This window comes from Oryx dammah, unplaced genomic scaffold, assembly GCF_014754425.2.
Source record: "Oryx dammah isolate SB20612 unplaced genomic scaffold, SCBI_Odam_1.1 HiC_scaffold_3, whole genome shotgun sequence".
In the NCBI taxonomy this organism is placed as follows: Eukaryota; Metazoa; Chordata; class Mammalia; order Artiodactyla; family Bovidae; genus Oryx; species Oryx dammah.
The window spans coordinates 62,816,381-62,840,145 of record NW_024070187.1 but is presented as its reverse complement, the minus strand read 5'-3'; the positions used below and the strand labels follow the sequence as shown (position 1 = coordinate 62,840,145).

Below are 23,765 nucleotides of genomic sequence, written 5' to 3'. Positions count from 1 at the left end.
GCTCCAGAACCAGGCAGAATCTCTTAAATCTCTGACTTCACTACCATGTGTGTGATATTTCACACATTCCTTCATTTTTTTGACTCAGTTCTTTCACTTTCAAAATGGGAAGCATGATGCCAGTTTCCCAGACTTGTGAGACTTACATTAGCTCACATGTGAAACACCAGCATAGCATCTAGCACATGGTAGGCATACAGATGTCATCTCTGAACCTTCTCCCCCAGCTTTTTTCTGTTTTCAGTCAAGACTTACCCTGTTCTTTGTGGGAATTTCACCTCTTCTTCAAAGACTCCGTTGAAATGCCGTTTTTGATCCTCCTTTCAACAACCAAGACTGTAGTCTTTCCTCCTTTGATTTGTTATGCTTCTCCAGATCTCTTATAGTTTATTTTATAATATTTTTCCTTCTGTTATGGTTATTTAGTACTTGTCTATCCATATCTTGTGAGTTCTTCTATGGTAGAAAGAGTCCTAATCTTTGTTTTATCTGAAACATAGTAAACACTTACTGAAATAATTATGTTAGTAAATGAGTATTGCAAAGCAAATATATTAAAATCAAGTTTATTTTGCCAGTTTACCCTGTATCATATCTTTCATTGTTTTTTTCTATTCAGCCACTTTGATTAAAAAGTAGAAAATGAATGTATTTTTGTCATCACTATTGTGACAACTTCTTACATTTTTCTTCATATGCTCTTAAATTATGGAGGGAGTCCTATAACTCTTCTCTTGACATCAAAAGATAGACACAGAAAATTTGTTATATTCCTAGAAAGGAAGAAAGAGAAGTATACTTGTCCATCTTTTATCCTGGTCTCATGTTAGTGGGCTGTAGTCCTTTGATAAGGAATTAGAAAGTTGACAACATAAATTTTAAATCATTAATGACAATTTAAAACAATTTGTTGTTTTAACTTTAAGAAAACCTATTAGTCTTCTGTTCTCTGAACCTGTCTGTGTGATATTTAGCTACTTCTATTATCCTATCATCTTAAGTGAGAGGCAGTTTTTTTTACTACTCCAGATTTCTTCTGTATTTGTGGTGGTGGTTGTTGTTTTTTGGTTGTTTGTTTTGTTTTGCCAGATGCTGTTCAGTTCTGCCATACTTCTCCCTGCTTCTTGAATAGAAACTTTATGTGTCTGTGTTTTATTTTGTGATGGTAGGTAGCTTAAAAATCCAGTACTCTGACCAGGATTGTGTGGGCCAGGTTGTTTGTTGTAAGAATGTTATAAGAATGCAGTCAATTTAGTCTTCGAATTTGTAGTTTAAAAAAATGAAGCAATTTTGAAAAACATGCGCAAGGTGCTGAATTCACTTATCTTTATTGTGTCATTTCATGGAGCTCTTGTCAATCAGATCTTAATTTTGTAAAACATAAGAAAGAATCACATTTATAAAACAATAACATTAAGAGCTCAGATGAAGTATCCAAAGCCAAGATCCCATTTCCTAGAAACCATTTTACTTTATACATTTTAGCTGATATTTGTTGACAGTAACACAAAATGAGAAGCAGGAATTCTAGTTAAAAAAGGATAAGGTTCCTCACTCAATCCTTGCCACTTTCTATTTTGAAAGTAGAGGCAATATTTAAACTCAGCTCTGTTTTCCCCTTTGATTTCATTAAATGGTCAACACTTGACCTATTTACATATCATTTGTGCTATAAATCCCTCCCTAGATAAAGATTTTTTCTCTATCAGTGGGATGTTTATTTTTCTTTTAATTCAAATGTGTGCTTTCTAGAAGTTTCTAGTCTTGAAATATACACCATTAATTCCAGATAGCCAACAATATAAGAATTTTCCAAGCTGTAATTTAAGCTGACAGGTTCTCAGCTTTATTCAGCAAATTCTGATTTCCTAAAATTTTAGGGTATCTTGTAAAGAGACTAGTTCAACATATATTCATTAATTGAATATGTATTTAAATTAATAATCATTTGCCTAATATGTATAAAATACCATTAAGATGAGAATAAAGTTAATATACACTTTTTTAAAAATTAGACTGTTAGAAAATGGAATCTTTATCTGTTTTAGGGAGTACACCTTTAGGATGTTATAAAAAACTTATAGAATATCACAAGAATGGAGACCTTTCTTTTAAATATGTGAAGACCTTTAACATGGATGAATATGTAGGTAAGCTATATTGTTTGAATATATTGTTTGGACATGTTGTATTTTAAATTGAATATATTTTGAGAATATTAACATATTATTTAAAATTGTTTTGAATGAATATATTTCTAGAGTGTAATGTATCACCTTGTAGTGGGGTTGGAAGCTTATGTAAAAATGTCTATATTTATGTAATGACAGCATGACACAGTTGAAGGACTGTGGGACTGGAAATTAGAAGCTCTTCCCTCATCTTCAGCTGCTACTTACCAGTCCTGGCTCCATCAACTTTGAGCCGATTCATTGACGTTTCTCATTCTTTTTCTTTTTCCCTCAAAACAAAGTTAAAACCAGTGTGGGGATAAAGTAATTAATATATATGTAAAGTAATTAGTAAAATTTTTTCAAATATAAGGCTATTTATATTTGTAGCCTTGAAGCTTTTATAATTTATTGATTGCTAACTTGCTTGTGCTTCCTTGATGGCTCAGCAGGTAAAGAATCTGCCAACAGTGCAGGAGACACAGGAGATGATGGTTTGATCCCTGGGTTGGGAAGATCCCCTGGAGAAGGAAATAGCAACCCACTCCAGTATTCTTGCCTGAAGAATCCCATAGAGAAGGAGCCTGGCAGGCTACAGTTCATGGGGTCACAAAAAGTCGGACATGACTGAGCAACTAAGCACAACTTGCTGAACTGGAAACATATGAACTCTGTGTTAACATTTACATTTTATAGGTGTTTATTTTTAACAGTAGCATGATTGCCAAAGAACCGTCGTAGTTAAGTATACCTTGCAGGCAAATAGAAATAACAGAAGAGAAAATGGACAAAGATTTCAGTTGTGTAGCCACTTAATTTGGAGAAGGAAATGGCAAGTCACTCCAGTATTCTTCCCTGGGGAATCCTGTGGACGTAGGAGCCTGGTGGGCTGCTGTCCGTAGTGTCACATAGAGTCGGACATGACTGAAGCAACTTAGCATGCATGTATGCATTGGAGAAGGAAATGGCAACCCACTCCAGCATTCTTGCCTGGAGAATCCCAGAGACGGAGGAACCTAACGGACTGCCGTCTAAGGGATCGCAGAGTCGGACAGGACCGCAGCGACTTAACAGCAGCAGCTACTTAATTTATATTGAATTTAAGACATAAATCAGTCTTACTAGTTAAATTTTATATTTGAGAAGTGGAATATAGTGATTAAATGCACACGAACTAGACTTCTATGTTCCAGCCCCTCCATGAGCTCCCTCACCCTGGGAGAGTGACTTAGCTTTTCAGTGTTTCTGTTCATCTATAAAGTGAGATTGATAGTAGTATTTCCACAGATGTTGTAAACATTGATTGAGTTAATACATACATTTACAGTGGTTAAAATAATGCCTGACATAATATGCATTTATTCCATATAAAAATGCTTTTAAATTGAATATGGCATAGAAAGATTATATAAATAGCATTTGTGGCTTAATCAGAAAAGTCAACTTTAGATTTATTTCTGAAAATAGTTATATTTTTATTCATTAACTTTGTGTTTAGGACTTCCCAGAAATCATCCTGAAAGCTACCATTCTTATATGTGGAATAACTTTTTTAAGCATATTGATATAGATCCTAATAATGCTCATATCCTTGATGGGAATGCTACAGATTTGCAAGCAGAATGTGATGCATTTGAAAAGAAAATAAAAGAAGCTGGAGGAATTGATCTTTTTGTTGGAGGTACGTAAAACATTTTGTCATTAGTCATTTGTTAGAACTTGGATTAGGTGGTTTAAATTAAAAAAAAAACTTAACCTTGTGTAATGTAAAGAACATCTGTGGCTGCCTGTAATACCCATTTGTTTAGCTATTGATTTCTGTTTTACTTTATATTCATCAAAAAATAATCTTAATGTTGCAGGGGGGAATTGTTTAAATTGTGGCTTGAGAAATAGCTCCTAATCCCTGCTGAAGTCTTATAATTACCTCTTTAGAACTGACACTTTACCACATCTTAGAGAAGGGGTGATGTGTTTCTTCTCCTAAATGACACTCTTATTCTTTTACTGTTTCTTTAAAATTCCAACCCAGGTTTCTTATCAAATTACAGCATTAAATCTCTAAAAGTTTGCATATGGTACAGGTGGATTTTAACATTTTTCTACTGACCATTAAATTGCTTTATTTCACCAAGAAATGTGTCAAGAATGTCAGATTTTATCATCAGCCTTTAGCTAGTATGAATTGAGCTTTATAATTGTCTTAATAAGATCTAAATAAATGTTTAATTAAGTTCCACTTAAAATTTCTATGTACACATTTGCACACACAGCCACGTATACATATGTGTGTGTATATTGTGTCTGCCTGATCTACCATTGAAGAGAGGTGAAAGAGTCTCTACCTTTGTAATGACAATATAATTTTCTGTCATCACAGTGAAGCATCTGAATAGTACAATACCATGTAAACTGAAACCAAAATTGTTTTTTTGCCAGATTCTTTAGTATTCACTTAGACATACTAAAAGCTCTAAATTAACACTGGATATCTAGAGGTAGACATATCTGTTAGATCTAGATATGTCTTATGATTTATTCAAAGATGCTCAAAATTGTATGAATTAGACCTGTATTGAGGTTAACTCATGGTTGAGGTGGTCAAGTATTTTGGGGGTGTTTGGTTGCCTTTGAGGAAAATTGGATTTTATAGTTAGACAAAAACTAGCATCCAGTTTTGGCCACCTACTATCTGTAAGATCTTGGGAAATTTATTGACTTCAGTAAATTAGTTCAGTATGCTAATTAAGTATAATTCATCCTTTGTAAAATAGGATTAATATTAACCATTTCAAAATTGATGAGAATTAACCATTTTATAATGTGTAAAATGCCTAGTGAAGTGCTTGGTATATAGTTGGCATTCCATTAAGTGTTACGCTACTCTTTGTCTCTGAAGTATAGTTTGTAAAGTAATTTTTTCTTAATGTATTGAATGTCCTGCTGTTTTACTGATTTACCTCTAAGGCTATCTGGCAAGAATGAAGTTTTTCTCTTTGAAGAAATTGTTGTCTACCCAGCAGAACTAATATCAATTACTGCCTTAAATATAGGGGATGGTTTTTATTTGAGCAAGAATTCAAGTTAGACTCTTACTTTTCAAAATAGAAAATATTTATGTTTTAAATAAAACTTACTAATATTACTTCACTATTCCTGGAAAATATTTGCATTCTAGTTTTGTCCATATGGCTCATTCTGGGATAATTGTCATTTGAACCTACCAATACCAAGGCAAGGCAGTAGACATTTGAAATGTTTGTGTGTACTACTGATGTATTCTTTAGATTTTATAAACTTTATGCCAAAATAAGGTAAAATTACTGTAAAATAATATACCTATCTTGTTCAGTTATGTCAAGAAGCATTTTCACCCATTTACCATTATATGAGAAGAGAATAGCTACCCACTCCAGTATTCTTACCTGGAGAATTCTGTGGACTGTATAGTCCATAGGGTCACAAAGAGTTGGACATGACTGAGTGACTTTCACTCATACCGTTACACAGAAAGATACAGCAGTTATTAAAACTTCAGTATTAAAAAATGACTACATGGATAACATAAATAGTATTTTTTTTTTACTTAATAGAGGGCTTATTTTTTCCTGTTAATTTATTGATCTTACATAACGCTTCTGGTGACAAATCCTTTAGGATCTTAATGCCAGGAAATAAAATTTACTGGGGGGAGAAAACTTGATAAAAACTCTTTAACTCCATTTTTTCCCTTTGCCTACTTTCCAGAAAATATTTTAGTTTAATGTAATGTTTAACGTTTAGTCTTGCTTTTCAGATACTTCTAGTAGAACTTTCTTTTTTCCTCATAGCTTTAAGTCACTTCTTGTTTCTTTTTAGCTAAATTTTTTGGTGCATTTCCTCAAATAACCCACCTTAGTTCTCCCTTTGAAACTAATAGCACATAATCATAATTATTCATGTTCATTAATGACTCTTACTACTAGAAATGACTTAATATTTTGTTTTTTAAACAGTTTTTGTCTTAAACTTCCCGTAGTTCTCCCCTTGCAAAAAAAACCAAAAATCTAAGATTTCGTTTCCTCTTCCATTAACACCTTCACTGTAGTCATGGGCCAATCCAGGGTCTGACAGTTCATATTTATCATCCAAGGGGCATATAACAGTATGTAGAGAATGAAGGGTTGGCTTATTACATGTTCTTTGGACTTTTCCCTGTTTGGAATACCCCATTATTGGATGTGTCTCATGAAAGAATCTCATTTGATTCTTTGCCTTTGTTGATCTAGGTTGTTATCATTGGATTTTCAAGATGAGGCTTGGTATCTGGGTCTTACCACTTACCCTTCTTTTGTTCCAGGGTTTGGTTAATAAAAACACTAAGAACTGAGCCAAATGGGATCAAAATATCAGCCTTATTGAAGGTAAAGTTGAATTAGAGATGGCAGGTTGGGCTTGAGGCTAGAATGGTGTTGCCTACTTCTCCCCTCTGAATTGGAAATAGTAAGACCAGAGAAGAGCTCCAGAGTAGCCCACCATTGCTCACTCCTAGGAAATGGAGCAAGAGTTCCTATCCCTCTATAGATAGGAGAAAGGAGGAAATACATTCCCAGAAATTCTTCCTCTGATGAGAGAGGGTTGGGAGAAAGAATAAGGAGTATCATGCAATTTCTGATCCAACAATAAAATACACGAACATGGAAATCTATAAATAGATTCTAAATGCATTATTAACTTTAAAATGATCTTAAGATAATTTGTGTTTAAAAGGTAAAAATAAAAGACAATGGAAGATTGTAACCCTCTACTTTGGTTACATGATTAGATTCTTTGATTTGGAAGTAACTGTAATCTACTAATGGGACCAAAAGTGAATTTATTAGGATGATTATGGAGTAATTCACAGAATTGATATTAGAGTTGAAAAAAATACATCTTTAGAAGAACAAGAACCACGAGCTTCAGATCACTGAAGCAGGGACTCACCTGAGCCTCTCCTGGAGTGCTATCATCAAATGCCTCAGCTCTAGATGACTTCTTTCTTTTTGTATCCCTTCGTCAAATTTCAGATTTCTAGAGAGAAATTCTGATTGTTTCAGCTTAGCACAAGTACTTATCACTAGACCACAACAGTTCTGCCTAAAAGAGATGAGATATAGGGTGTTATAATTGATCTAGGCCCTGTTGTAAGGGGATCAGAGCAGGGAGGGAGGAGGGAAAAACTGTACTGAACATACCAAAGAATACCAACCTCCTTTCATTTATTCATCTGTTTTATTGAGGGCCTCCTATGTGTCATGTGTTCTAACTATCAGGATATAGTACTGAAAAAAAAGTCTTTACTTTCATGAAGTTTACCTTCTAGCCCACAGAACTATAGACACAGGGAAGACACACAACCCGGACTCAGAGGTTTTAGGGATGTTTCATAAGGCTGTTGATATCTTAGTACAGACTCAAAGATTGAATAAAAATTAAGCATGGTTTTTAGAGTTGATGATTATTTTAAAGAAAATTTGATAAAGCTTTAAAAAAAATCTGAACATTTGAAAAATACAGTTTTATATCCAGAAGTTCAATTTTTGGTAATTACTCATGGTCAGTAAGGGAATATATTGACCCCTCTCCATCAGGAGCCTTTGTAGTTAACTTCAGCTTTGCTATACACTACACTTCTGTATGACTCAAATCACCAGTGAGACCACTAGAATTGATCTTGGAGGACTTCCTGTTTTCTCTAGAACTCTTTGTTTTCCTGTTTCTATCCTTTCCTCTATAGAGAAAAATAAATAAAAGTATCTGGGCAGATTTATACTGAAGAGGAAAGGCAGAACAGTTTTACAAATCTAGAGAGAGACATATCTATGGTTTAAAATTCCCAAGCACATACATACTTAATAGTGGAAACAAAGCATGCATATTAACCACATATAGGTCTGGCCTTTATGTACTATATTAAAAGTTAATCCTGTATTATTAAAGATTTCCTTAGATTAAGGGCTTTGCAGCTGGTGCTAGTGGTAAAACACCTTCCTGCCAATGCAGGAGACATAAGAGGTCCAGGTTCGATCCCTGGGTCGGGAAGATCCCCTGCAGGAGGAAACAGCAAACCACTCCAGTATTCTTGCCTGGAGAATCCCATGGACAGAGAAGCCTGGCAGGCTGCAGTCTATGGGTTTGCAAACAGTCAGATACGACTGAAGCAACTTAGCACACATTGTGCTTTGGTAGTTCATGTCTTGGGCTTCCCTGGTAGTTCAGTAGTAAAAAACCTGCCTGCCAGTGCAGAAGATGTGGGTTCCATCCCTGGATTGGGAAGATTCCCTGGGGAAGGAATTGGCAACCCTTTCCAGTATTCTTGCCTGGGAAATCCCACAGAGAGAAGATCCTGGCTTGTTGCAGTCCATGGGGTTGCAAAGAGCTGGACATGACTTTGCAACTAAATAAATTGATACCTGCTTCCTAAGGTTTTCGTTTCTTTCTTCCTTCAAAACCAGGTTACTCTTTGTCATATTTTACCTGTTACAGCCTGGGGAAGTTTTTAGAATTATGTATTAAGAATCAATAAGATATACCTATGTATCATTAAATATGCAGAATATGACAGATATTTTGACCTGGAGAACTTGTGGGTTTATTTTTTGATTGAAGTTGCCAGAAATCTGACTAGCAAGTTGGGTCCATATATGTAAAACTTGATTTAGTAATAACTACACAGGAAGATTCTTGATTTTATAAAAAGATTTACCTCCAATTTCCTTCAAATAAGAAATGTCATATTCTTACCTATATTTTAGAGACAGTCTTGAGTATTAGAGCTGGTAGTAGATCTCCTCAAAGTAGTGTTTTCAAATTGGTTGTCACACATTATTAGCTTATGAAATCAGTATGGTGAGTCACATTCAGCATTTCCCTTTTGTAAATGAAATGAAATGGAATCAAAAGTAGCTTGAATGACTCCTAGTAAGTATTATTTCATGCGGTTATTTTAATTGTATTTTTATGTGTACTAGATTGTAATGTCAAATGTATTTCTTGCTATAGGTTACATTATAAAAAAGTTTGAAGAAAACTATTGCCTTAGATAATAACTTGTCCAATGTAGACATTTTTATAAGTGAGGAAACTACTACAGAGAGGTCCAGTAGTTAACTGCCCTATCTAGACTAAGAAGCAAGCAAGTTAAACTGTGACTATAAAGACTACTAGGTTAGGAATCAGAAGATTTAGACTGAATTTTGTCTTAGTTATTTACTAAATTATTACCTTGAACAAGTCATATATTATTCTTGAGCATCAGTTTCCTTTGAGTTTAAAAAATAGGTGGGGGAGATGAGGTAAATAGATATGCCTAATCTGACTGTATTACAAGATTGTTAAATATGTCTGATGTTGAGATGATGTATGTGAAAAATGCTTTATACACTATAAAGTATTATTCTAATATAAAGTGATACTTAATTTTGCTGCTATTAGAATCATGCTAGCTCAATGCTAAGCATATGGAAAACATTGAAATACTTGTTGAATCAAATATAGGAACAAATATCTTACTGCAGCATTAGAAATTCAGCTGTCAGATAAAACAAGGTAAGTGTTTTATGACTATTTCTTTGGTCTTAAAATCATGTTTAAGTTAGAGAAAACTTATTTACTTTATGTGAGAAGCCTTATTTACTTATGTATATATGTGTGTGTGTATGTATTTCTTTTGAAAGGAATTGGTCCAGATGGTCATATTGCTTTCAATGAGCCAGGATCCAGTTTAGTATCAAGGACAAGATTAAAGACTCTAGCAATGGACACCATTTTGGCAAATGCTAAATATTTTGACGGAGATTTATCAAAAGTGCCAACTATGGCTCTAACAGTTGGTGTGGGGACAGTGATGGATGCTAGAGAAGTAAGAATTAAATGTTCTTTGATATTTTTCCTTTGATGTTTGTAGATTTTGGAGAAATTATAGTATCAAATAAGTGATGTTTTGATTTAATCATATTTGCAATATAAATTGTTGTCTAGCTTTCAGTAATTGCTGTCAGACTCATTGCCATGTTTAGAATTCAAGTAAATTAAGTCTTTGGAGCTGGAAATTAAAAATCAGGCACCACCTCTTTTGAGGTACTGCTTCACTTGCCTCTTCCTGTTTCACAATTTGAGGTCCTAACATCACACTTATATATAGTTTTGGGAAAGGACTTGTTACAGCAAAGATGCAGTTCTAATTAACATTAAACTGCTTTTGGAGGCTGAAGGTAATTTAGTGTCATGTGCTTCTTGACTGTAGAAGCATAGCTTAGTTGGTTTCCAGTGGATAAAGAACCCCTCTAAGATGTGATCTGTTCTAAATTTGGTATGTTTAAGAAGGTAAGAGTTCTGAACAGTAGACTCTTAGATTTTTTAGTTTTTAACTCATCTTTTATTTCCCGCCCTGAGAATAACAGACGAAATTATAGTCAGCTCATGATTATAAATAGTTAAATTATATGGAAACCCCAAAACTCCATCCCTTAGCAGCAGGACTGGATAGGTTCAGGGGAAAGAGTATAGACGACATATGGTAAATAAGTAACTGATCTTGATATAAATACATCTAGGCTTGAATACATAAACAGAACTGTCATTCAGAATGTAGGAGTTTTTCATGTGAAAATAATAATTGGTTTATGAAAAAGACCTTTTTCATAGCAAATAAATTGAAAATAATTCAGAGCAATCTTAGTTCTAAAATACAAAACTCAAAGTTATGGAAAAAGATTCTTACACTTAGCAAGATTTAAGTTATAATGCAATTCTTACACTAATTCTTAGAAGAGAGTTATTTCAGACATTTGATTTTTTTCTTTTGTTCAGGTTTTCCAACAAAATTACATGACATCATTCACTTCATAGTATTTATTCCCAGCATGTTATAGAGAAAATTATGACAAAACTACTAGGGCTTCATCATTTTCCTAAGGGCTTTAATGCTTTATCATTGTATCATTCGTTTTTTTTTTAATTGAAGTATAGTTGACCTACACTAATTGTACTAGTTTCCAGTGTACAGCAAAGTGATTCAGTTACATATATATTTTTTTTTTCAGATCATTTCCATATAGAGTAAGTCCTTGTTACTTAACTGTTTTACATAGTTTGTGTCTTTTAATTTCATATTTCTAATTTATCCCCCTTTCCCTTTGGTAGCCACAAATTTGTTTTCTGTGTCTGTGAATCTGTTTCTGTTTTATATAGATTCACTTGTATTATTTTGTAGGTGCCACATATGAATGCTATATTTGTCTTCTCTGTATGACTTACTTCAGTTAGTATGATATTCTTCTCTAGGTTCATCCATGTTACTGCAAATGGCACCATTTCATTTTTTTTTAATAGCTGAGTAATATTTGTGTGTGTACACTCAAGCCACATCTTCTTACACCAACCCTCTGCTGATGCACACTTGGGTTGTTCCTGTTGTCTTGGCTATTGTAAATAATGCTGCTAGATTTTTCATAACATTCTTTTGAAAGAAGTATCACATGATTATACTTAATGATTTGCTTATCTTCAATTTTAATGGGCTTAATGCGTACAGATTTTCGTCTGCTAGTAGTTTTAACTCTGATGTGAGTTATTCTTCAATGTCATTTCCAATAACTGTAAGTACATGTAAAATTTGGATCCATGTGTGGGGCAGATGAGTCTGTTGAGTGGAAAGTAGGTTTGACTGGGAGATTGAGTCTTCAGTGGATCAGTGAGTATCTTCACATTTGGGCAGCTCAGATAATGAGGACCTTCCGTACACATGTTGGAAGTGGCACCTGTAAGTTTATTATAGATTTCTTAAGACTTAGGAATTATCTACTAGATCGTGAACCACACAGGTCACTGCCCGCAATTTTCACTCCTTTCTTGCCGTGAGGCCTTACACTGATGTTAATTGTGAAATGTTATACTTTTTCTAGTCCTTGCTTAGCTAAAATAGCACCATTCACTTTTCAGCGTTCAGAGCTCCCTCTTCTGACCATAATCCTCATAATCAAAATTACTCTTTTATTCTGTTTTACTGTACTGTTCTTTCTCTTTATAGCATCTTTGCAGTTTATAATTGTTTTTTGTGTTTAGTTGTTTAATATCTTTTCCTCACTAATTTATAATCTCTAAGCGTTATTGGATTATGTATATCTAACACAGTACACTGCCTGTCACATATAAATATTCAGTTACTGTTAGAAACAGTTTAAATGAGTTATTTTTTCCCATAATTCATTTTAGACAGGTTGGTTCTATCCACAGCTTGGCTATCTCCCTAACCTATCAGATCTGATTTTTACTAACTTTTGGCTGTTTGACGAAAGCCAAATTTACCCTCAAAGCATTAAAATTTATTTTTAGTGAGATATATTTAAAGATAATGCTTATATTTTTAAGGTAATTTCAAAAGAAAAGACACAAAATTGTTTTTAACTGTTGTAGCATCTTTAAAATAGTTACATTTAGTAATTTGAATATTTATTTTTGTGATGACCATTAAAACTTAAAAATCCACTTTTTATTTTGTTGACTTACTGAATATGAGATGTCACCAATGATTTCTTAACTGTTAAAACCATCCTCCTTTTACAAGTCTTATCCTATTGGGCCTCTTTTTCATCATCTATTCCTATTTCTTCTGTCATAAAACTACTACTCTTCTTCCTTCCTGACCATTCTTTCTCAGTCAGTCCTCCATCTGCCTTGGGTTCTCATCCTAGCACTGTATATCCATAATGCACACTTTTAGGCAAGCTTCTCAGTGACCTCTTTGTGTGCATGTTTTTGTTTGTTTGTTTAATTAACACATCAACAGCAGTCTTCACTTTGTATTACTCTTCTCAGTAGATTTAGTACTATTCCAGAAAGATCAGCTATCCTCAATACAGTGATAACTACCAATCTTTAGCCAGTTCTTTTTCTGAAGCTGCAGAATTCATATTTTCAAGTGACTCCCTTAATTGTTCAAAATTCATCTTTCTACCAAAATTGTCTTTGCCTCCTTTGGTGAATAGCAGCACTCTCCATGAAAATTATCTGAGCTTGAAACTTTTGTCATTTAGGCTTCTTTACATCTTATCAGTCACCACATTCCACCATTTAACTTAGAGGTAAGTGACCAGCTCTCATCAGAACTGCCTTACTTCTGGTCTATATCAGTTTTTATTTTTGAGGATTATTGCAAACCCATCCTAAACTTCATGCCTATTTCCTTCCTTTACCTATCCCGTTCTCTATATTACAGCCCATTAAAAAAAAAAAAAAACATAATTCAGTTATTACTTGTGTATGTAATGAGTCTCTGATTCCCTGCTACTTCATCACAAGATGATATCCAGCCCCTTTGTTTGGCATGAAAAGGCTCATATATCAAAATTCAGTCAGTTTTTAGCCACTTCCATTCATTACCCTATGATTCAGCCTTACCAAATTTCCAGCTTTTTATTGACCACCCATAATTGTCTGAAATGCCCCCTTTTCTGCTTATCCTTAAAGACTTGGTTTCAGACAGGAGCTACTCTTAAATCTTGTTCACATTTATTCTCTTATTCCTTGAAAAGTAGTGGAACAGATAGAGTAATGATCACATTAGCAACATCAAATTACATTATGAGAACAATGTTTTTCAATTCCTGATTCTCCAGATATGTCTTCATAATTCTCAATTAAAGGTTATATATGTCTTATTGTAGTTGTTAAGGATGTGGTTGCTGGAATCAGACCTTTTGTTGATACAGTAGCCTTACCAAGACCTTCAGCAAGGTACCGAATATCTGTGCCTCAGTTTATCTATAAAATAGGAAAATAAGAATAGTATTTATCTCATGCTGTTATTTTGAGGAGTTAGATGATTCATAGAAAGTGCTCAGTTCAGTGTTTAACTTTGAAACCACCAAATCATCTTAAAACTGCTGAAATAAATTAATGTCCATTTCAGTAAATATCATGCAGTTATCACTACATAATCCCATTTAATGGTGTTAGAGTTGCTTTAAAGAGACTTTTCAAATGATAGTATAAGGATTTATGCCGGATTGCGTAATAGTCACTTAACGGCCCCTGATTCTAATTCCAAAGATTCTGAATAGAAGACAGAGCAAAGAACTTGAATATTTTGTTGTTGTTTTAACTCCTGTGTCTTTAATTTCCAGTAAGGAAAACTAATTAATAAAGCCACTAATCAGTGTTGTGCTTACCTTATTATATCAAGCATTGTTAATGTTTAAAAGAATGCTTTTAATCATAGGTGCTTTTAATTTAAAAATGCCTTTAATTATAGGCATATTAATTCTTCACTGAACTGAGATTTCTGTACTTAAGAACAAGAAGTATCAATAAAAACAGTACAATTCATACACATTGTAAATGCATTTTTGGGCTTTGATATTTCTCAAGATAGAGCTCCAAAATGGAAAGTAGTGAATCTTGATAAATACAATATCTGGTATATTAATCTTTAATTTCCTCCATGTTTTAGAAGGTCTGGCAATAAAATATGAAATATAGAATTTTTACATTGTTATAGATATTTTAGAATTAAAACCACCTTAACATTCATTTTTTAGTTAACAATTGTAATGAGAAAAAATGTTTAAAGGTTTATTTCATAAACTTTTAACTTGTAAAATAGGATTGAGTTACTGCTAAAGATGTTAAAGAAATGATTCTTTCAGACATCTATACACTTACTCACTTTTGTACATGTTCTTTGAATTATCTCATAGGCTATTAGGGATTTGCGACCAAGAGCTTGGGTTTTCTGTACCTAAGGATGGGTCTCAATTATGTAACACATATGAGTCTTAAGAGAAAAAAAAGGATAGTTCCTATATTTAAGTAGATTCTGAATCCTTCTTTCAATCTAGTTTTGTTCCAAAATAGCTTTATATAGAACCTATTCAGTGAACAGTCTTCAGACTCTAGATTACTTTTAAAATATCTATTGTTTTAGAGTCCTTTGCTTTTCCAAAGTAATATCTATTACTTATCTGGACTAGAGCAATTTGGTAAATCATTCCTAGTTATGTAACTTATGTAACTCTGCTTTTACAAAACAATCTGTTTCTTTTTCTTTATTCTCCCAGGTCTCTTCTGCACATCACTATTATATGTGTTAAATATCATAGGCATTATGGTATATTTACTAATGCTCCATTACAAGATACTATATTACTTTGTTTACTTTATGCTTGCCTATTACCTTAAAGAGTAGAAATAAATATCTTGGACTGTGAAGAAATATGGAGCTATTTAATTTCAATCCTCAGAAAAATATTGGTGCTTAATTCTTTGTTTTAAAAAATAGAGCTTCTAGGTCATTTGAACGTGTTTTAAGAATTGTTCATGATTTTTCAGGTAATGATCCTCATTACAGGCGCACACAAGGCATTTGCTCTCTACAAAGCAATAGAAGAAGGAGTCAATCACATGTGGACTGTTTCAGCTTTTCAGCAGCATCCCCGAACTATTTTTGTATGTGATGAAGATGCTACTTTAGAATTAAGAGTTAAAACTGTGAAATACTTTAAAGGTGAGCATTGAAGTTTCAAAAGTAGACTGGGCGAATGTTCCATTGTAGATAACAATTTAAACTTAATGTGACTGAATATGATGTAATTAGTAATTCACAAAGTATGCAGTTAGTGTACTGGTGATATTATATGAATGAAAATATATTTTTAATCTTTTTACTCTAATAACTAGGTGTTTAATATATATTAGAAAAAATATATACTGAACCAACCAAACTTGTATTTCATGGATATCATTGCTTTGACAAGGTTAAAGAGGTTACTGTATTTTATTAGCTCTAAGATACTGCTTTTTTCACATTTATCTAATTTGAAATTGGGATGTTTAAAGTTGACTTCATATAGTTTATCTGGTAGCAAGTTTTCCTTAGTGGTACATAAAATAATAGCATGTCTTATACTTTTTCAGCATCTCATATTCATGAAATATAGTAATAACTTGAAAATTCAATTTAAAGGAAATCAGTAACTCATGGTTCATGGGAGTGTGTGAATGTCAAAAAATCTTGACTGTAATACAAATGAAGTTTGGCAAACAGAAAATAGTCTCATTTTTAACATGAAATTTTGATCATAGATATAGAGCTTTGTATTTGCACTTAACCTGTTATGAGAATTTTGTTTTACTAAATATTCTTCAAAAGTATTTTTAATGGCTATATGATGTCATAGTTTACTTAAATGTTTCCCTTATTGTTAAACACTTAGATTACTTTAAGTCATTTATATTTTTATCAGTTAAATTACCAGCTTTTTACCAAGTCACAAATATACCGAACTAAACTGAAAATTGTAATTAGTAATTTGACAGGTAAAAACAGAGAATAGCTCAGTTATGGGTTATGAATGAGACAGAGCTCTTGATGGCATTTTACCCATATATTTTCATGTAGTCCAGGTTTCATCACAACTATTAGATTCCTTGACAAAGTTAACAGAAGCAGTCTTCAATATCCACATACTTTAATGCCAGTTTAGAGGAGATTCATTTAACATTGCCATTTTCTAGCACGAGTAATTCCCAGATAAACCCCCTATACTTGTCTGATCAGTCTGGTTTTTATCAGAAAATAATAACAGCCAATACTTATATTACCAGGCACTGTTTTAAACATAATATACTTAGTGATTTACTTTATTCTCAAAATTCTATGACATGGCTACTCTTATAATCCCATTTATAGGTGAATTAACAGGCTTAGTAGGGATGTTAAGTCATTTACAAATTATGAAGCTGAACATATTTCTGAAGAGATTCAGGACATCAGCCTCTGTCAGGATGCCTCCTTCAATATGGAGAAAAATGGATTTGAGATATTGTTCTGGGTTATATATAGACCTCATTTTACAGTAAGGGATTTTGATACAAGGTAGAATGTTGACTTCATAAATTTATACGTTATAAATGTAATTTTATATATTTGTCATGTCCTCATTATTCTATTATTGCTAGATATACTAGAGTAAACGAACCGCATAGTTATCTTTAATTCTTCAAATACCATTCATACCATTATTCTTTCTTCTACCATCCCTTTAAAAGTGTCAACAGGAATCTTAAAGGGTTCTAATTATTAGCTCCTAAAGAAATCTTAACTACATCTAAATCAATAAAATTCATTAGCAAATGGAAGTTTATTTCAGTATATATCTTTTGAAAGATATAAGTAGATCACAGGAAAACATTTTAATAATTTGTTTTATTCCAGTTTTTTTTTTTAAATAAAACCTATGTGTTATGTCCTTGAAGTAATATATTTTCAAGACATTATCATCATGGTGAACATTTTGTTTTGTTTTATCCTTTTTAAGCCCTACTCTAATAGCTTGATAGACCTTGAATGAGTTCAGATTGAACCAAACCATAAAAATCTATATTTAGCTTTTCTTCTTCAGGCAACATGTCAGAAGTCTATACATTTTCATCATTCTCATTAGAATTTACTTATTTCTATTTATGATTTAAGTGGCAGTTATTTATTTTTAACACATTCTTGTATAGGAAGTTGCTTTATCTTATGTACAAGTTGCTTTATCTTAATGTTTAGTTAAAAAAAAAAACACTTTATGAGTTGGCTTTATAATGTTTATCCTGATGTTTTACATTGTGCATTTCTAAGCTCTGATGTATTCTTATGATGGTCAAAGCTTTAAGCAAATGGTAGGTGAATTATATCAAGTAGAATGGTCCTCTAAGAGCTGATACTCTAGAAGACGTGTATCTTCTAAACTACATGGTTGAGATTACCATTGTCTCTGTTGTCTCCTCTCAGATCTCTCCAGTCTCCACTTTGCTGCTTTTTACATACTGTTTGTAAACTTTTCAGTTAAATCTTGTTTTAAATAAGATTGGTTCTATTTAGAGATAATTATCTGGTAAATTTTTTTCATGAGCAGATAACTTTTGCAGTCTAAAAAAATTACCCTTTAATGTTCATTTTTGGGAAATGTAAATTATATTTTCCAGTTAATGTCATCAGCCAGGAAATATGAGTTCAAACAGTGCCTTCAAATATATTGTCTCCTGTGGTATTACTCAAAAGAAGTATAAGTTTCCCTGCCTGAAGGTAGTTGGCATTCTTCATAAAAACTGGCTCATTAAGTGATTTGAGAAAATATCAATAAAATGTAGCTCCATAAAGGTAGGACTTTAGTTTTGGTTCACTGCATTAGTTCAGCATCTCAAAGAATACCTAGTACATTGGAGACACTTGGTAAATTCTAGGAAGTTGGGCAGGTAGATGGATAAACACGTGACACTGATACCACTTCAGTTTAAGACCTAAATTATGTCATTCACTGTGAAATCCAAGGTACATTAAGAAGGAGATTTTTATATTTATATAGTACTTAAAGAAAACTTTAATTGAGCTGATGGGACTGAGAGCTGTTGAAGATGCCTAGCATTTAGCTTTCAAGAAAATGGCATAATCAACAGCACAGGTGCAAGGATGAACTAACACAGTAGCAGAAAAAGTTCCTCTTAGTAGAATAGAAAACAAAGTATATTGTTTTAAAAGTACAAGCTAAAATGGGGCTTGCTTATACTTTAAAATTTTAGTGAAAAGGTAAATGAGGGCTCACATGTCAGTGACCTTTCAAAAGAATATTGGAGGAGTTATTAGCCCTGAGAAAAATATTCTTATGTTTTGAGCAAATAACACATGCCAGTAAATAAGTAATTTAAAATCTAGCTTCAGAGATAGTTTGCATGAAATAGTCAAATGAATGAAGTATTTGTTGGTTTGTCCACATTCTCATGGATTTTATCATAGGCTTTTTATCTTCAAAGCACTGGTAAGTGTGGAAGGGAAAGTTAAATAACTTGTGTCACTATAGAAACATTCAAGTATTAGAGATTACATTATCTAAGACATAGAAACCAAACATCATTATAGGACTTTTATGCACTATGCTAAGTACCTTGCTTTCTATTTTGAACTTCTGAGCAGAGGTTACTTCATTTTATATATAAAGCCAGATAGCTAAATAGCTGTCATATTCCTGAGGTGAAGGCAGAACCAATCAAGTGCCTTTGCTTAGTTTAGTTCTTTTTATACATAATTCTTTCATTTCTTGGGTTAATTGTGCTCCTTGCTTTAATGTCTTCAAACTCTTCCCATTACTCACTTTAACCTTTTGACCCTTCTCTCTCTCCAGCTGCATGGAACACTTTAACTTCGGTCCTTCCAGTCTTACCTCCAAGATTCTAAATTTATCGTTAATGATTAAGCATCCTTCCTTGTCTAGCCATTCTGCCACTGCTCTTGATACTTTTCAGTCTTAAGGACCTTGAGTTACAGAATCTTGGTCTCCACTCTCTCCCTTTCTCCTTGTTAACAATATATGTTCTAAATTCATTTTGTTTATATTAAAAAAAAAGCTTCCCAGAAGCCATCTCACTGAACCTTCACAGATTTTTTTAAAGTAAATGTTTACTGAGTTTCCACCATGTATCCATCATCTTTATAGACCCAGAATTTAGAGCAGTAAATGTAAGGTCCTGAACCTGTTTATTTTCTGAGTGCAAATTGTTCTAAAGTTGAGACCCAATAAGCCTAAAGGAGAAAAATCATGCTTTGCTCAGGGAGAGCATTCCCAGCTAAATGAGACAGCAAATATAAAGACCGGGCACTGTGACCAAGTTTAGCCTTTCTGAGGTATTAGCAGCAAAGCCAGGGTTGAGTGTAACATAAAAGGGGGAAAGTGGAAGGACATGATATCAGAAGGATAAACAAAGACAATAGATTAAAATCTAAATTATTTTCTAAATGACCATAGCAATAAGAGAATTTTAAGTAGGGGAATGGTATAATCTAGTTTTGTTTTTTTTTTCCTTTAATTAGACAAGGGAAAAGTATGCAAATAGGGTGTTGAGCTGGTCGTAAAATTAGAGAGGAAAGTGGCTTCAACCAGCTGTGGAGATGATGAAATATAGCTACTTTGCAATGTATTTTGAAAGGAATGTCAACCAGTCTTGCTCCTGAGTTTAAAAGAAAAAACATCACCTGTGAATTTCAGTTGTTTGGCGTTAGCAGCTCAGCAAAGGATAGATAATACCATATACTAATATTTTTAAAGAAATGGTATAGAAGGGGAAAATGGATCTGGACTTCGTTAACAAGTCTGAGGTGCTCATGAGACACTGAAGTAAGCTGTTGAGTAATTAACATTCTTTCAACTGCACTAGTGAATATTTCTCTCAGGACTGTTCCACTCCTAATTTTTCTCCTACTACATGTAGTAGGACCTTAGTGTTCTTTACATGTCCCTTTACTTAGCTCTTAAAAATGGGTCTTCACAGTTTGAATTTGAGTGATTCTGTAGTCTTTTGATAAAGAACACTTTTTTACTAGCAAGAACCCTGTGTCCTCAATCCAGTAATTCCATTTCTTAAGAAAACCACATTAGTCCCTTTGCCCAGTCTCCAGTCCTTTCCCCAGTTCTTAACAGTGTGGTAAATTTAACTGATTTCTCTGACCTCCAAATAAAATCTTTAGTTGATTAATTGGGACCATTTACTTCCCCAAAGACATGAGTAACTGGAAGATTTCCCCAAGAAGCTTTAATAATTAAGGAGAGTGTACAAGCATGCCAATTATAAGATGAAATTTAAATTTACTTGGAAATTAATAGGTTATCTTCTACATTGTTTTAGTAAACGTGTCTGAGTGACTTGTCATCAACCCCTATTGTAAACACCCATGTAAAAATAGTGAAAAATAATTTGCCAGATGAGTGGATAGGTAATATATTGGAGAACTAATGTAACAACAGTTCTGAGCTCCTCAGTAGAGTGTGACTAGAGTTTGACTGAGCTTCTCAGAGTCAAACTCAATAGACTTTAGATGTAATTAGTGTTCAAATCTGTTATTTTGTCATACTGAAATTCTAAAGCCAAAACTGCTCTTACTTTTGGTTACTTACAAAGAACCTGTACCCCATTCTAGATCTACGATTTCATAACCATAAATTGATACTTGCTAGGTAGTTTGAACATTCCAAAACATTTCCATTTGCATCTTTCCAATAAATACAACCATTTTGTACTGGGGGCTTCCCTGGTGTCTCAGGCAGTAAAGAATCTGCCTACAGTATGGGAGACCCAGGTTCGATTCCTGGGTCCAGAAGATCCTCTAGAGAAGGGAAAACGAAACAGTCTGAAACATTTTTGTTTGCATCTTTCCAATAAATGCAACTATTTTGTATTAGGTGGGAGCTAACATACGTTGTATTTTATTAAATCTTTCTTTTTCTAAAGTAAGTGAGATACAGTTCAAATTAGAAATAAAACTAGAAATGTGCTTTTTTTCTTTAAGGTTTAATGCATGTGCACAATAAACTTGTGGATCCACTGTACAGTATGAAAGAAGGAAATTGAAGGAGATTGGATCAAAATTCTGCTTGAATGAACAGAACACTTTTATACATATATGAATTTTCAGCTATGCAATATGATTAAAACTTGGGGGATTTTTGAATATTGTCATTTTTGAAGTCTAATATCTATATTAAACATTCCATATTTACAATGTGTCCACTTTATACTAGGGTTTAGGAGAAATAATGGTTGATCAGCTACTTGTTACAGAAGCCACATTGTCAATGTACCACCACAGAAATGTCTGCCTATTTACAATTTTTAAATCATTTTAAAGGTGACTTCTGTACATCAAGTATCATTCATATGACTCCAGTGGCATTATTAGACTTTAACTTTTTAATAACAGGACGACACTCCAAGCCTTTCAGGTATCATACAGCTATCATTGCAAGCCTTTACTTCCGAATGCTGTCTTTGTTTTCTCTGCATTACATACAAGCTTTCTGCACGTGGTTGCCTTGGTCATCTTTCTGCAGTAGCATCTGGACATCAAAAGTCCTGTTAGATATTGTTGGTACAGAAAATTTGAAGAGATGGCAGTGCCTAAAACTACAGTTTATGGAAAGTGTGTATTAAGTGCATGTTTTTTGTGCACCATCTTCTTTAGCACTTTTCTTTTTTTACAAATGTGACCTTAGTTTTATTTAATGACTTGGGTTCATGCACTTAATATACGTATTTTGGCAATTATGAGCTTTATACCTAGAAACACACTGAAGGAAATTTTTTTTAAGGAAAATTATTAAACCTCTTAAACAATTAGCTTTATTCCTTACATATATATACTGTATAAAAGGATATGATGAAATACAAAAGGAATTACTGTAAACTATTTTAGATTGCATAACAATTTACATCATTAAATTGCAAATAAAAGTATGTTTTCTATCTTTAACTCAAATAAAGCTTGTAATAAATATTAAGTTATCTAAATTTTATTTCCAGAAGTAAAATTGAACACATGCATCTGAAATATTCTAACATTTAATAGTAGCTATGAGATTGCATTTATTAATACTTTTTGTTGTCATCATGCAATTAGATTTAAGAGACAATGCCTCTGCCTATACAAATACTGCTTCTTAGGGAGTAAAAAATACTTCTTTTCACTTTGCATATTTTGCTTTTTATAAGCCCACCTAGTAGAAGCATCACTTATATACCTGCTTAATTGCCTATGTGATTAAAATATAGTCTTAAAAATATTTAAATAGAAAATTAAAAAATAAAAATAAATAAGACTGTTAGGATAAAATATGCTGCTTTAATTCTAGATAATAAAGTTTTAATATGCTGCTTTAATTCTAGATAATGAAGTTTTAATAGACTTGAGTATTATAAATGGTTTTTGTGTAATTGGTGAAATCAGTAGTATCTCCCAGTCCCATATCTGGTAATTAAAGTCTATTGAAGATATTTCCACAAGAGGCAATAAAGCATGGTAGCTAAGCATTGTGATCTGAAGAAAGAAACCACTGTTTTGATGCTGTTGGGGAATACATAAGTCTGAGTTTCTTCCCCTATGAAATAGGGTAATAGTGCCTGTACCCCCATTGTTGTGTAGATTGAATGAGGGATTGTCTATAGAGCTCAGCACAGTGGCTGTCAACATACTAAACTCAATAAATGGTGGCTATTATACTACTAATGGTTTATGATATTTTAATGTACAGAGACATCTTAGTAATATAATTAAGGTCTTTTGGGGCAGTGTCCTCAACTTCTGAGATCTAATGCCTGATGACGTGAGGTAGAGCTGATGTAATAATAGAGAGTGCACAATAAATGAGGGCTTCCCTGGTGGTTCAGTGGTAGAGTCTGCCTGCCAGTGCAGAAGAGACAGATACAACCCCTGATGTAGGAAGATCAACATGCTGCAGAGCCCAGGTGCCACAACTATTGAGCCTACAGTCTAGAGCCCAGGAGCCACAACTACTGAACCCCTGGAGCCTGCATGCTAGAACAAGAGAAGACACTGAAATGAGAAGCCTGCACACTGCAACTAGAGAAAAGCCCATGCAGCAACGAAGAGCCAACACAGCCAAAAAATAATAATAAAAATAAAATTTTATTAAAAATGTAATGCACCTGAATCATCCCTAAGTCACCCCCCAGCAGTGGAAAAATCTTCCAGGAAACCTGTCCCTGGTGCCGAAAAGGTTGGGGACTGCTACTCTGGGGGAA

At 33.3% G+C, this 23,765-nt stretch overlaps 1 protein-coding gene across 4 annotated transcripts in view; it reads left to right on the top strand.

The window, feature by feature from the left end:
* Positions 1-23,222, top strand: part of GNPDA2 (glucosamine-6-phosphate deaminase 2) — a 28,790-nt gene extending 5,568 nt beyond the window's left edge. For 2 of the 4 annotated variants that reach the window (XM_040238129.1, XM_040238131.1), the window contains 5 exons: positions 2,049-2,150; positions 3,670-3,852; positions 9,869-10,053; positions 15,522-15,696; positions 21,517-23,222. In XM_040238129.1, the coding sequence (XP_040094063.1) occupies positions 2,049-2,150; positions 3,670-3,852; positions 9,869-10,053; positions 15,522-15,696; positions 21,517-21,578 (707 nt within the window). In that variant the 3' untranslated portion in view covers positions 21,579-23,222. Of the gene's footprint in view, positions 1-797; positions 1,166-2,048; positions 2,151-3,669; positions 3,853-9,868; positions 10,054-15,521; positions 15,697-21,516 lie in introns of those variants that run through there. The other 2 variants (XM_040238132.1, XM_040238130.1) reach the window with 2 other exon arrangements.
* The last annotated feature ends 543 nt before the right edge of the window (positions 23,223-23,765 follow it).